General features: G+C 35.9%; 1 protein-coding gene across 1 annotated transcript in view; it reads left to right on the forward strand.

Moving 5' to 3' along the window:
* Nucleotides 1-14,090, forward strand: part of LOC128666066 (SITS-binding protein-like) — a 210,167-nt gene extending 196,077 nt beyond the window's left edge. Inside the window, exons 9-10 of the mRNA XM_053720448.1 lie at nucleotides 2,498-2,677; nucleotides 12,455-14,090. Of these exons, the coding sequence (XP_053576423.1) occupies nucleotides 2,498-2,677; nucleotides 12,455-12,631 (357 nt within the window). The 3' untranslated portion in view covers nucleotides 12,632-14,090. The remainder of the gene's footprint in view (nucleotides 1-2,497; nucleotides 2,678-12,454) is intronic.
* Nucleotides 14,091-14,388: the final 298 nt, after the last annotated feature.

A 14,388-nucleotide genomic window follows, 5' to 3' on the forward strand; every position in this document is an offset into this window, starting at 1 on the left:
TCTTGGACTGGTAAATAGAGCTTGACATAAGGGAGGGGGGTATATGATACAGAAAATTACTTTTAGATCTATATCACTTTATGGCCTACATAGATAGACTTATCACAGCTAGCAAGCCTGGCCTACATAATGACAACATACAGTAATGGTAAGCTGGAGGGATGGGAGTGTAACCTAATAAATGGCTTAATTGGACCTCTGATTGATTTAATATTGAAACAGACCTTACTGGCTGCTGAGTAAGGTGAGAGCTAAACTATATGCAGATAAACTAATGGAATTGGAGAGAGAAAAGAAGCCGTTTGAGGACACCTTTCCCCCTACATAGTCTCTCTGTGAGAGTCTCGATCATATCCAGTGGTCGTTAATATCATATCGGGATAGGAAGCTGGAAATGGTATATTGTTAAGTTATGGGCTCATAGTAGATATAAGTAGGAGACCCGATCAAGACTGTATTAGCAGTGTATATTTTATGAACAGTGGACTTCAAAGATCTTGGTATCAACCCTATATGATATACATGTGGTACACATGACATAAACTTATGAGGGTTTAATATATCTGGCAATTTACGGACTACGTTAATAGACATATCGTAGTTAATAGGTATGGGCTGTGGAACGTTAGGGTACAGTAATGATGGATTGGGCCTTAGATTAATATGATAAGCCAGGTCCCACTGGCTGCTAGATAAGGTAAGGCCACAGCTATCTATAAATGGTCTAAAATTATAGGAAGGGAGGAGGAATGTGAGGACATATAACCTCCCAGGTGATCTCTCCGTAAGTACTGCAGTCAGACCATGTGGTCATCACTAATACCATGGTAAGAGGGGTAAGCTGAACATTATATATTACCCAGTCATAGGCTAATAACAAATATAGATTTAAGTCCCACTTGAGACAATACAGGGAGTGCATATTCTATATACAGTAGACAGCACAGATTATGATAGCTTTCTCTTATCTATGTAGGAAAACATTTCACTCATAATAAACAGAGATGATAGGCATGTGATATACATAGCGGAACTTAATAGTCAGAAGTAGTATTATATAGTCCCGCAATATGGAATACAAAAACATATTGTTGTCCATGGCTTTATGTGACAAGGTAGTTAATAGGCTAAGATCCCTAATGGTCTTACTTTTTCCTCCCAGGTTGCTCTCAACATAGAAGGGAGGCATGTTAGGTTAGGGCAGAAAAGGAAAATTCTCAGCCCACTCCAATGCGATAGTTCAGTACCTGGGTAGTTGGCAGAGTTTTTGCAAGGAGCAAGGTGACTTCGGGAGCCAGTTCAGTGAACTCAAACTTGGGGTAAGGCAGTTGGGTCAGTTGGGAGAAATTGTCTGAGTCCCGGAGTATACTCCTCATCGCTATGTACTCACAGATAGATCTGCAAATCAGTACGGCGACTGGGCCATGGGTGATGAGTAAATGCAGCATTACCTCTGTGTTTGGTGTATCAAAGAGAATAGCTTCGATCTCAGGGGTTGCTGGCAGTGTGTGCTCTGAGCTTGCTGATCTTTTCATGTCAGCAGAGCCACCGCAAGTTTCTTCCATCAGTGGAAGATTGTCTCCAATGCGTGCGCAGCTCCAGTTTGCTCCATCAGTAGGTTTGTTGGTTTGGAGCTGGATTGTGGCAGTAATAGTCACAGATTCCTCCTTGTTGTGATAGCCAGGCTGTTGGGACTAAGCTGTTTCGGAATAGCCACTGTCTCCAAGTGTTGGGTCTCCTGGCTGCCAGTTTCCAGAGAGGAAGCTCTTTTCCCTGCCGTGGGGTAGTCTTCTCTAGCTGCATCTGCGTGTAGGGGATAGCGTAAACTTTAGCCTTAATTTGTTGCGAATATGTAGTCCCCTCAGCAATAGGGACAGTGCTGGTTTCAGGGGAAGGACTGCGCGCTCAAGGCACAGCTAGTTGTGGGGACAGTGTTGAGGCTTCTGTAATAAGGGAAGGCCTCAGAATAACTAGCCCGGTACTGAGGGCAATTAAGCCACGTCAAGATTCAAAACCCTAAATTTCAAATCAGGCCGTCAACAAAACAGCTTCTCCGATAGTTTGAATATTTTATATGCAGTTTTAGCATCACAATATTAGCGATTTTTGGAGATAACTGAAGGAGCTGAAGCTCAGTGCGACCAGTAAGATGGCCGCCACACGGAAGTCCCTCGCTATCTTTATTTATTAATAAAATACGCTAGACAGTATTTTGGGGCTATTTGTGGCAGATTTCTAAAATTAACCAGAGATCTGATCTCTGGTTAATTTTATAAGCGCTAATTGCTTCCGTGAGCTTGCGGTATCAATAACCAGCCACTTGTGATGGCTGATTAATTATCGCACACCCACAAAGGGGCAAATTTGCCTGTTTGCGGGCATGCAATAATTTGCCGCTCCACTTGTAATCTAGCCCATAGTGAGTAGTTACTATTCTAGGATAGTTACTCCCAGCAGTAAATGTCCCTTTAATATCCTTTTCACTTTATTGAAACAGGTTTTGAACCTCACAAGACTATATATAAAGAAGCATCAGGACACTGTTGTCCCCCTGCTAACAAAATATACAGAGCAGTGGCTAAATGTGGGGAATCCAATCTACAGACCGATGTGGTGGATCAGTCCAAATGACCCAATGGCGTTTACAGTAGATGACCAATTTCTTATAGGAGATGAGGTAAGATTCACAATAGTAAGCAAGTTTATTGGTTTATTTTTGTTTTTATTCAATGTTTTACTTTTCAAAATAAAAAAAATTTAAGCATAAAATGCAGAATACTTGGAAAAGGGAGTATTGTTTTAATAAACAGGGAGGAACGGTCACAATGTGATTTAATAGTGGTCGTGTCAGATCAAGGGATGATATGGTAAGTTGCAGTAGCAGTTAACTCAATGTGGAGGATCATGTACCTACTTTTGTCCACCCACATTGAGTTTTTGTGCCGAAAAGCTGTTGGTGTTAAAAGGAAGAAGTCATGTTATTATCTTATAATAGCCCCCCTAGAAAATAATAGCTGTCATTGTCACTTAGCTATTGTTATAATATCTGACAAATGTAAATACCAAATTTTAGCTGTCACTAGTTTATAATGACAAGTTCCATAACTAATGATCTTTCCAGACAGATTGAGAAATATCAATTTAGTTTGGGAATTTCTGCAATTATTCTTCATATGATCTATTTGCTGTTGGCAACATCTGTACACAACCTCCCAATATGCTGAATCCAGCCAGTTTAACGTGAAGATGAAAATTGCCAATCTCACAGCAGGAGTCATATCCAGAGTGTTGATTGGGCAGCGATATGATAGGTTACTGTTACAATGGTGTCAATTATAGTTTACAGAAGAAATATGCAGATTGTTTGGATTAGGAAATCCAGATGATGTAATAGATGAGGAAGCAGCAAAATTATGAACAGACTGTGGGTAATTATGTATGATTTGCACATAAGGTGACTTGCTGAGCAGGGACTTAGGGCAAGGTACAATGTCTGCTTGTCTGATTGTACAGGTAATATAAAAATATTGTACAAAGAGTAGGATAAGTATTGGGACACAACAGAAGCTCAGAAAGTTGCAACACTGACATGGGACAGTACAACAGGCTTGGGAGGGAAATAATCAGAATTCTTATGGGATGGGGTTCTGGTTATTATTTACTGAAAGTTAATGGGCAAACTGTAGGTGATCTGACATAATATAGAGTTGGCAGGAACCAGGAGACTGGTACAAGAAAATAGCACAGGCAGGGCACAGACTAAGAGAGAAACTCTGGGACTTACAGGGGCAGGCAGATCCGAATAGGACAAGAGCACGGCAACTTTTCATTAGGCAAATTAAGCAGCTGCATATACACACCTTCCCTGTTAAGCCATTTCACACTACTGTGCTGACACTTTTTAGTCTTTTGAACAATTGCACTTTCGCAAGTCTGATATTTGTACTCCACTTGTAATGCCAGCACACACAATTGTGCGCTGGTATTTGAGTAATTTAAGGGAAGCTTTGCGTTCACAAGAGTGCGCTTCTATAGGCTCCAATGGGAGCCTCTTTCTCATGTAGTGAAACGCGGCACAGAACCTCGCGCAGTGAAGTGGATAAGTCACGCAGCGATGGTCATCACATTTTTTTAAATATATATGTATATGAATATATATATATATATATATTTTTTTATTATTATTATTTTTTTAGTGATAACACAGTCGCCATAGACAACAATGTAAAGGCACTTTTCAGTGCTGTTTTTTTTTCTAACATCCCACACCCTCCAACTTTAACCCCTAAAAACTGCTTTGTGCAGTTCATTTACATAAAAAAAATAAAGATATTCATATTTTTTTATTTTATTAATCAACCTAACACTTACGTTTGGGGCCAGTTGGGCGACATTTTTAAATTTAACCATTGGTTTGCCCTCTGGTTTATTTTTTGGAGACCTAATTGCTACCACAAGCTTGAGGTAGCAATAACCAGCCACTTGTAAAGGGTTATTTATTGTGAACCAGTAAACGTGTGAATTTGTACGTTTATGGGCGCACGATAAAGTAGCGCTCCACTTGTAATCTAACCCTCTATATTTAATTATCCTTTATAGTATTTTTCTTTTAATTAGGAAACCACACAAATTATATGTTATTGTTTATTTTTATATGATACCCATATTTCTTCTTGTTGATGCTTCAGGTAGAGAATAAAATTTTAAACAACTTTCCAATGTACTTCTATTATCTAATTTGCGTCATTCTCTTGGTACCTTTTGTTGAAGGATCAGTAATGAACTACTAGCTAGCTGAACGTCAATTACAAGAGGCACATATTAGCAGCTCCTGAGCCTTCCTAGGTATACTTTTCTACAAAAGGATACAAAGAGAACAAAACAAATTAGATAATAGAAATAAATTAGAAAGTTATTTAAATCTGTATGCTCTATATTAATCATGAAAAAACATTTGGGTATCATATCGCTTTAAGTATTTCTTTTAAAAGTGAAATGTAAAATGATAAAATTCTATGGTGTACAAACTAACCAACAGCATTGGAGTCATTATTTCATAAATATTTCAAACACATACTTTATAGATCCAGATTTAACATTGGTTCACCTTCCCAAAAATGCCAAATGGTGTTTATTGTACAGCAAATATCTCTCAATAGTTAGCTATATTGATATACCTGAAATGTTTAGTAGCTCAGCAAAACAATGAGCTATGAAACTTCAATGATTCTGATACAGCAGTTTTAAAACTTTCCAATTTACTTTTATTACCAATTTTGATTTGGTTTCTTTATATCCTTTATTGAAAAGTAAACCTTGGTAGGCTGAGGAGCGTGCATGTGTCTTTAGCACAATGTATAGGGAGCAAAGACTATTATATACCACCAATACCCTTTAAAGCATTGTTTCTCAACTGTGGTCCTCAAGTTTACCCCCAGCAGGTCATGTTTTAATTATTTCTAGACTAGAGCACAGGTGAAATAATCAGGTGATGGGTGAGAGCAGGTTAGTAACCATGGTTACTGATCAGCTGATTACTTCACCTGTGCACTGGTTTAGCTTTAATAAAAAAACTGGCCTGTTGGGGGCACTTGATTACCGCGGTTGAGAAACACTGCTTTAAGGGGGCTCCGTTAATGCGTGTGTAAAATGAAACAAAGAGATAGCTTAACTAATAGTTAAAGAGATAAAAAAAACAGCAAACTTTTTAAATGGATTTTACCTTTTATTTATTTCTTTTTTTTTAAACTTCATTGATGCAGTGCCTATTACTTCCATGTCAAAGCCCTACAGGGAGACTGTGGTCTCTACAGGAAGGCATATCTAGCTTAATGTCATAACACTTCTAGAGTAACATGAGCTGGTTTACTTCTAAGAGAATACGAGATAAACAGGGAGTCAGATTTGCCCATGCTCAGAAGAGGCAGAATGCCAACCCAAACTGTATACTAAGAAATCAAATCAGTTATTTCACTTTAAATAAACGAGTCTGGTAGAGATATTCTATAATAACACAATCCAAATGTATTGGAGTAAGTTAATATAGAGTTAAAGTTACAGTGCCACTCGTAAGCAAATGGATCCAAACAAAGGCGTCACTTTTGGCTACTGTTGATAGTTCACAAAAAGTGCACCCAGATCAGCACTTCCTAAAGTTTATATTCAAGCCACTGACACAAAGAGACAACAAAGCGTTTGAATGGCACAGTATATCTAGCTCAAATATATACTAACTGCAGCAATTTGTTTAAACAATGTGTATTAAACAAATACCCCTTGTTTGTTTAGTTGTTTTTTAAAAAAAATCTTACTCTTACTGAGATATTATTTGCCTAAGCATATGACATATCACTGCAAGCTCAGAAAGTAGTTTATTCATGATCATCGTAGCAGTAATACCGGAGGGAGCTAGCTGGGTGTCTCCTAATTTTCCCAGACTGCATGTATTGTCACCTTGCTGGCGTGTATGCCTTTTATGTATTTTCAAATAAAGGAGCTTTTTACTTTTAAGCCTTAGCCTGGCGGTACTTTATTTACTGTCACCCTTTTCAACTAACCCTTTTTGAGTGCGAGGATTCCGGTTGTTCACTTGTATAGTGCTTAGGAAATTGAGAGTTAAAGTTACGTATTTCTAAAGTCTCTATAGCAACAAAACTACTTACAAAGCTTTCTTTAAAGATTTTGTATTCATACCCAAAGTGATATCATCCACTTGACACCAATTCAGGTCTCAAAAGTAATTGGATTGCTACAGTAATGAGTACCTGACAAAACACACTTGGGGGCCTATTTATTATGGCCCATATTGTGCTTAATGCACCTGTTTCTGCACGAGCCTTCAGGCTCGCCAGAAACAGGAGTTAAGAAGCAGCTGTCTTAAGACCGCTGCTCCTTAACTCGTCTGCTGCCTCTGAGGTGGCGTACAGCAATCCGCCCGATCAAATTGATTGACACCCCCTGCTAACAGCCGCAAATTGGCAGGAGGCTGCATTGCACAAGCAGTTCACCAGAACTGCTTGTGCAATGTTAAATACAGACTGCGTATGCTGTCGGCATTTAGCAATGTCAGGCAGACATGATCCGCTACAGTGGATCATGTCCGTCCGACAAATGATAAATTGGCCCCTTGGACTGTGAATATACAATATCTTTTGATCTAACTATAATGAATACTGTGCACTTTTTTTTCTATGTTTGTTGCAACAATGTATAACATTTCTGCAAACATTGTTGCAAACACTACTACTATATGGAGTCCTATATATCCTTTTTTGGTTCATGTAGTTCAAGCTGACATTTGTTATGTTTCTTCACAGGTAACAATGATTAACAAAGTGAACAAAATGTAGAAAACTGGAAACCTTTAATGAAAAAGTACAGATCTGTAACTAGCAGCAAACGCACACTTACTTTTTTCATGCTATCACTGAATTCTTTAGGGAACTAGCTATTGATTTAAATGTCCATGTAGGAAAAGGGTGCTTTATTTGAGAACAATATGCTTTTTTTTCTTATGGGATCACGGAATTCTGCACTTTGAACTCTAGGTAATAAATTCACTAATCTGCATTGCTATGTTAATCACTTCAAATGGTACTAAGCTGATTTGTTTCTCTCTGGGTAATTATTCTGGTAGAGTCTTTAAAGAAAAAAATCTGCATTCAAACCTGTCTTAGGAATAATACAATTTTAGTGTATGATTTAAAGGGACAAAACCAGGGCCAATCAAAATTTGGTCATCAAAATATCTCAAGATTTAGAATGTCAGCACTGAAATGGTATAGAAAAATCAGCACATAGTGGTTAGGATTACAACATGGGTGGGTGTAACCACTTGTATGCCCTCTCTGGCAGCTAACAAATTGTATATATTTATATGCATGCAGGACATCATACAGCAGACCCAAACTTCATCAGCCCCTTTATACTAGCTGTTTGCACTCATGCATCAGTCCACAGATCAGAAGCTTGACTAGGCAGCCCTACTATACCAGCTGAATGCCCAAACAGATAATATAAATATCCCCTTTACGTAAGCTATGTGTCCAGACATCTGACCATCAGAGATATGCATGTTCCTAGCATTTTTTTATGTAATGTTCTGTTCAAACATTATTTGAAACAAATGCATGTTCTTAGCACCCCTTTTACTCCATGGGGCCGATTAATCAAGCTCCGTATGGAGCTTGATGCCCCTTTTTCCAAACAGAAGTTATGAAGCAGCGGTCTAAGACTGCTGCTCCATAACTTGTCCGCCTGTTCTGAGGCCGTGTACAGAAATCAACCCGATCAAATACGATCGGGTTGATTCACACCCCCTGCTAGCGGCTGATTGGCCGCGAATCTGCAGGGGGCGGCATTGCACCAGCAGTTCACAAGAACTGCTGGTGCAATAATAAATGCAGACTGCGTATGCTGTCGGCACTTATCGATGTGCAGCGTACATGATATGCTACATCGTATCATGTCTGCTCACACTGCTAAATCTACCCTCATATCTTCACCCAAATATAATTCAGATCAGATTCAAACCCCCAGTATATATGTTATGTCAGATGTAGTCCATCCTGACCTCAGATCAGATGCATTTCCATAGCACATGGGAATAGGAAAAAGAGGAGAGGACTAACCCACCCTAGATAATTCAACCTGTCACTTTTACATTTTTAAAAGAGCACTGAAATCCATAGAAGAAGATATGTTACTATTAGGAGTCCACAACACGTGGAGACATCTACATCCAACTGTGAAAAATTACAATTACTAACTAGACATATACCTACATAAACTATATTTTGGTAGATCATATCACATTATCTCTCCTATCGGATGCTGGGATTCTCCCAATTGTCTGGTCGGACCATTCTGCAGTTTTTTGTAAATTGGACTGGTTGCTGACTCAAATGAGACATTTTCAGTGGCGGTTAGACAACACCTTCCTAAAGGATACATTTTTGTTCAAACAAATAGAACATTACCTTTAAGATTTTTTTCAGATAAATAACACACCAGAAATAGACCCGTATGTATTATGGGAGATGCACAAATGTTTCTTACGGGGAGAGCTAATTAAATTAAAATAGGCCCAAACTAAAGAAAAAAGAGTAGTTTACAACGACCTGAGTACCCAACTACTCCATTGGGATAAAACACATAGGCTACATCCCAATGATGAAGCAGCTAAAGCAAACTTAGACCTAGTTACAAATAAGTTTAGAGAATTCCTTCATCATGTTGCTCACATCCAAGCAATTAAACTACAGCAAATGTTTTTTTTATAGAAAGCAATAAACATGGAAAATTGCTAGCGAGGGCGTTGAAGGCTAAACAAACGGCTAATTACATCTCAGAAATACAAGATCCCCTGAACAATACAGTAGCAGACTCTATAGGGATAACAGCTAACCTCCGTATTTTTTATGCCGGTACAGCCTATCCCCTAATAGAGTTGAAGATCACCATGTATATAAATGCAAATCATATTTTCTACACATAAATCTCCCCAACTTGCTACAAGATCCAATTGACCAATTAAAACAACCATTCACAGCCAAATAAAGCTATAGCTATAAACTTCATTGAAACAGCGCAAAAGTCCTGGATCCGACGAGTGTCATATTTCTGAATTCTACAGAATATGCTTATGCCTCTCTGGGAACAGAGAAAAAACTATAATTTTCAGATTTAAATTACAGGAAAAGCATGCAAAATACATCATTGTGTATTGCAGTGTGTTTTTAATATACACAATTAAATTTGTTATGGGAAATTAAACTTTTACATTAACAACCCTTTCAGGCAGCTGTACAGCATTGTGGATTGTTGGTGTACTTGTCTCAGCAGTTGCCAGCCAATAAATGTTGTATATTTTTGTAATTATGAATATTAATAATTAACAGCAGTATAAAACTATTGTCAGCGATATCTACAATTAATATAGCAGACATTTTGTCAATACACTTCAGTGAGATCTCTGTGGTGTACTCCAAAATATCACTATATAGATATCTATAAATTTGACTACAATATTATTATTAAAAATCAATATTTAATCCTTTGTTCAGATAAGTTATCTTTATAGACACAATGACTATATTTACGTAGTATTACTTATGGCCAATATAAGTATACCTATGCTGTTAAAATATTCTATCCAAAACAGATCATAAAATATGTCTCTAAAAGTTAAACTTATTCACAATGAATCGTTTATTAAAAATACCACAAACGAGAATACCAGAACAATCTATAATTGGCCAAGAATTCTTAGTCCAATGCCGAAATATGGACTGCTAACTTTACAGTGCTTAGTTAACAATATAACAAGATACCTCACACAAATCTTACTAAATCTCAATAAATCTAAAGATAACTTTCAGAAAAGTATAATTTAACTATTTAGCCCACAAATGGTTATATATATATATAACTTCAATTAAACCACCAGAAATTGTATATTATTAATGCAACAGCCAATTTATATGCCAATTAATCTGTCCTAAAACAACCTCTGATTTAGCCACAATAAAATAAATTCTAAAATATATTGCAATAACTGTAACTAACTTATGACATTAAAATACAAAAAATATTTCTAAATATTAATATTTTAACACCAGTATACCCACTACCCTTGGTCTAATTAATATTAAATATAAGAAATATAATATTAAATATAAGAATAAATAAAAAGAATAAATAACTCACAGCTATAGTTTAGCTATGCTATAAAGAATTTCTTTTCTAAAATCTGTTAAAATATATAAACCATTAATACATTAGGAAAATACCAAATTGAAGGTTTCAGCTTTTTTCAGATAGATCCGTTCACCCTCATATGAGGGGTATTTGCAATTCTGAAAATAAAAGTTAGGCCCAATTTTGCTTTATAGAGACTGTGATTCAAAGCCAGGTTGTCAGTCAGTCAAAATTCAGCAGCATGTGTCCCTTTTTTTTCTCTTGCATGAGACTTTTATCAAGTGATAAAGTCTACATCCATTCTGTAATCATTGGTGAACGTTTTGGATATGCTCTATCGGTGCTTGTCTTCTGATTGGCCCTAACGGAGCTGAACATTTCATTGGTTCTTTGAGAATGCATATGGTTATTTGATACTACAATCCCTTTTGGTTGCAATTCTCGCATAAACCACCAGAGGGCAACATGAGCAGCAAAACGGCTTTTGTTATCTATTATAGCCAAATGTATCTTTAATATACTTACTATTTCCTGATATTAATAAATTATATGTTCAACATATATGGGACTATATAATACAATTTAATCTGAGTATTTTCATACTAAATATAATATACTATTTATAATATTTTAAAAGATGTGTTTAAAAGTCACCTTTTTATGAGGGGATTTGAAAGGATTACAATACTTTCAGCATGGATCTAGTTTATATTTTAGTTCATATCAATATGCTGGTATACCCTGCATTTCCTAGTCACCAACTTATATCATATATGTAATTGGCAGTAAACTTTTGCAGCAATTAAATCATGACAGATATATATAATTGTTGATTAGTACATGATATAGATATTTCACTTCACCATTTCACATGCTTCAACATTGTTTAAAATATGGATCCACATTCATGATTATATTAATAGGATAATATATTGAAGAGGTATTTATTTTGCTCCATTATTAGATTCCTGGAAAAGAAAACTTGTTTATTCACACTTTTCAAATCAATACAGAATATTTATATGGTATAGTGTGCAACATGTGATGTATCCCTTAGACTCATATATATATATATATATATATATATATATATATATATATATATATATATATATACGTGTGTATATATATATATATATATATATATATATATATATATTATTCAGACAGTCTGAGGCACATATTTAAATCCATGACCTAAATTTGTATATGCATACAGCTTTTTACAGGGTTAAAAGATGTTTCTCTTACTACTCTTCACAGGTACGTTACATCTGGAATTTGTGTAATGAAGCTTAGTATGGGACAATTAGTATTTAACTGTAAACATTTACCTTTTGTTGTCTTATCCTGGGATCTCTTTCATGCTGTATCCATTCAGGCTGCGTGCAGGGGGATTTGTAATTTTATTACACATCTTAGGCAGGAAGTTCATATATGGGCACACAAACCAGAAAATTACATATTCTAAAGTTACTTTGAAGTGGCCCATCAGTTTTATCTATACAAAGGTCTTAATCATTTGTTCTCTCCTGTGTAACCAGGGAAAGGGGGGTTGGGTTACCCAGCTCAGACCATTTGATATAGAGAATTGTAACTTACAGTAATAAAACTGATACAAACAGCTTCATATATAAATGAATTCTTTGGTTTTATCATTTATAAATATGTGTGTATATATATATATATATATTTTATAACACTCACAGATATCCTGACAGGATAACAGACTTTATGACTTTTTTTTTTTTTACAGATGCTGGTAGCACCAATTACTGAGCAAGGTCAAGTTCACAGAGACATTTTCCTTCCTGGAGTTGGTTATAAGTGGATGGACACAAAGACTACTGAAGTATTTGATGGAGGAACCGTATTAAAACGCTATCACTGCAGCCTACTGGAAATTCCAGTTTTTATAAAGAAAGCTTCATAGGTTTAAACTGTTATTACCATGACTAGATGATATCACTTCTGAGAAGACTGTTACTATAGAGGTGTCTCTTGTTTAGAGATAACTGCACTTTCCGTCTATACTGCGCTTGTAATACTGTTTATTGTCTTATAATGTTCTTGCCTGGGAGTTTGGCGCATCTGTATCAACGTTAGATGCCATTTGCTCTTACAGGACAAACAACGCTGCTGCATAGACATGAGTATATTGGTTTGCCAGTTCATAGTTTGCAATCAGTGAGCCAAAGAGGAGATTTGGTTGGTTCTACTATTGTTCTCAATTTTGTTTTTTAATAGATATTAAAGGGACAGTCTACACTAAAATTGTTATTGTTTAAAAAGATAGATAACGCCTTTTCTACCAATTCCCCAGCTTTGCACAAACAACATTGTTATATTAATATACTTTATAACATTTAAACCTATAATTTTTTGCCTGTTTCTAAGCCTCTACAGACGACCTCTTATCACATGCTTTTGTATTTGCTTTTCACAACAGAAGACTACGTGTTCATGTGGGCCATAACATTATGCTCATGCCTGGGGAGTTATTTAAGCTTTATCACAACACAGTACTAAATGCAAGGCAATATATAATAAATAAATAGTCATGTGATAAGGGGGCGGTCTGCAGAGGCTTAGATACAAGGTAATCACAGAGGTAAAAAGTATATTAATATAACTGTTTTGTTTATGCAAAATTGGGGAATGGGTAATAAAGGGATTATCTATCTTTTTAAACTTAAAACTGTCCCCTTAAAGTCAAGACATTTTTTTATCACACAGTATTTAAACATGGTAAAAAAATATATATATTTGCATTAATATTAAAGGGACAGTAAACATTAGTTACATTTTAGTACAGATGAAAAGATTGATCATATCTGGTTTTATATTCTAGCAACATCATATAACTGCAAGATCTGTAGAAAAAAAATGGTTTTAAATGTCTCCATAGAACTCTCCTTAGACTTCCTCCAAAGTCACTAGTTTTTTTCTTACAAAGCTTCAAAATGCAATTACCCTGCCCTCTTCTGAATCCTCTGAAGTGTAACCTGTCTGACTGGCTTCATGGGGGGATAGAGGTATATAGAGCATGCAAACCAGGCATGGGGCAGCCAGAGCAGTGTTTAATGGGGGTAGTTTAAAAAGCTATTTTAATTTTCAGATCTTGCAGCTATAGTCTTTGCATATGTAATGCAAATAAATTTACATTTATTGTCCCTTTAAATAAAAGCTGTTTATTAGGATTTAGTAACTAAAATAGAGTACATAACCGGTCCATAGGATAGCAGCTAACTAGCTAATAAGGAAACTGCCATAGCTCCCCTCAAAAATTAAAACAATTTGATTAATTCCCATTTTGTAGCTACTACAAAGAAAACTATTTAACAACCATTTTAGTTATTAAAATATAATAAATACATATGTTTTCCTATTAATGTTGACTGCTGTTTTACTCTAAAGTATGAGATTGTATGTTCTGAGGAACTAGGACCCGACTTGCATATCTGGCATATTTCCCAATGCCAAGGTTATGGTCTTTGTATCTGTTAACATCCCTATTAGCATATGCAAAGACAATAACTAGCCCACAAATTAATCTCTGTTTCAGATGAGCCCTTATTGCTATGTATAGGCCAACATATGTATTGTTCTACCACTAATTTTTTTTACTAAACAATACATGTTAACATTTAAATATCAAATGTGACAATGCAATATGTGAGTGCAATAATC

This window comes from Bombina bombina, chromosome 7 (assembly GCF_027579735.1).
Source record: "Bombina bombina isolate aBomBom1 chromosome 7, aBomBom1.pri, whole genome shotgun sequence".
Classification (NCBI taxonomy): domain Eukaryota; kingdom Metazoa; phylum Chordata; class Amphibia; order Anura; family Bombinatoridae; genus Bombina; species Bombina bombina.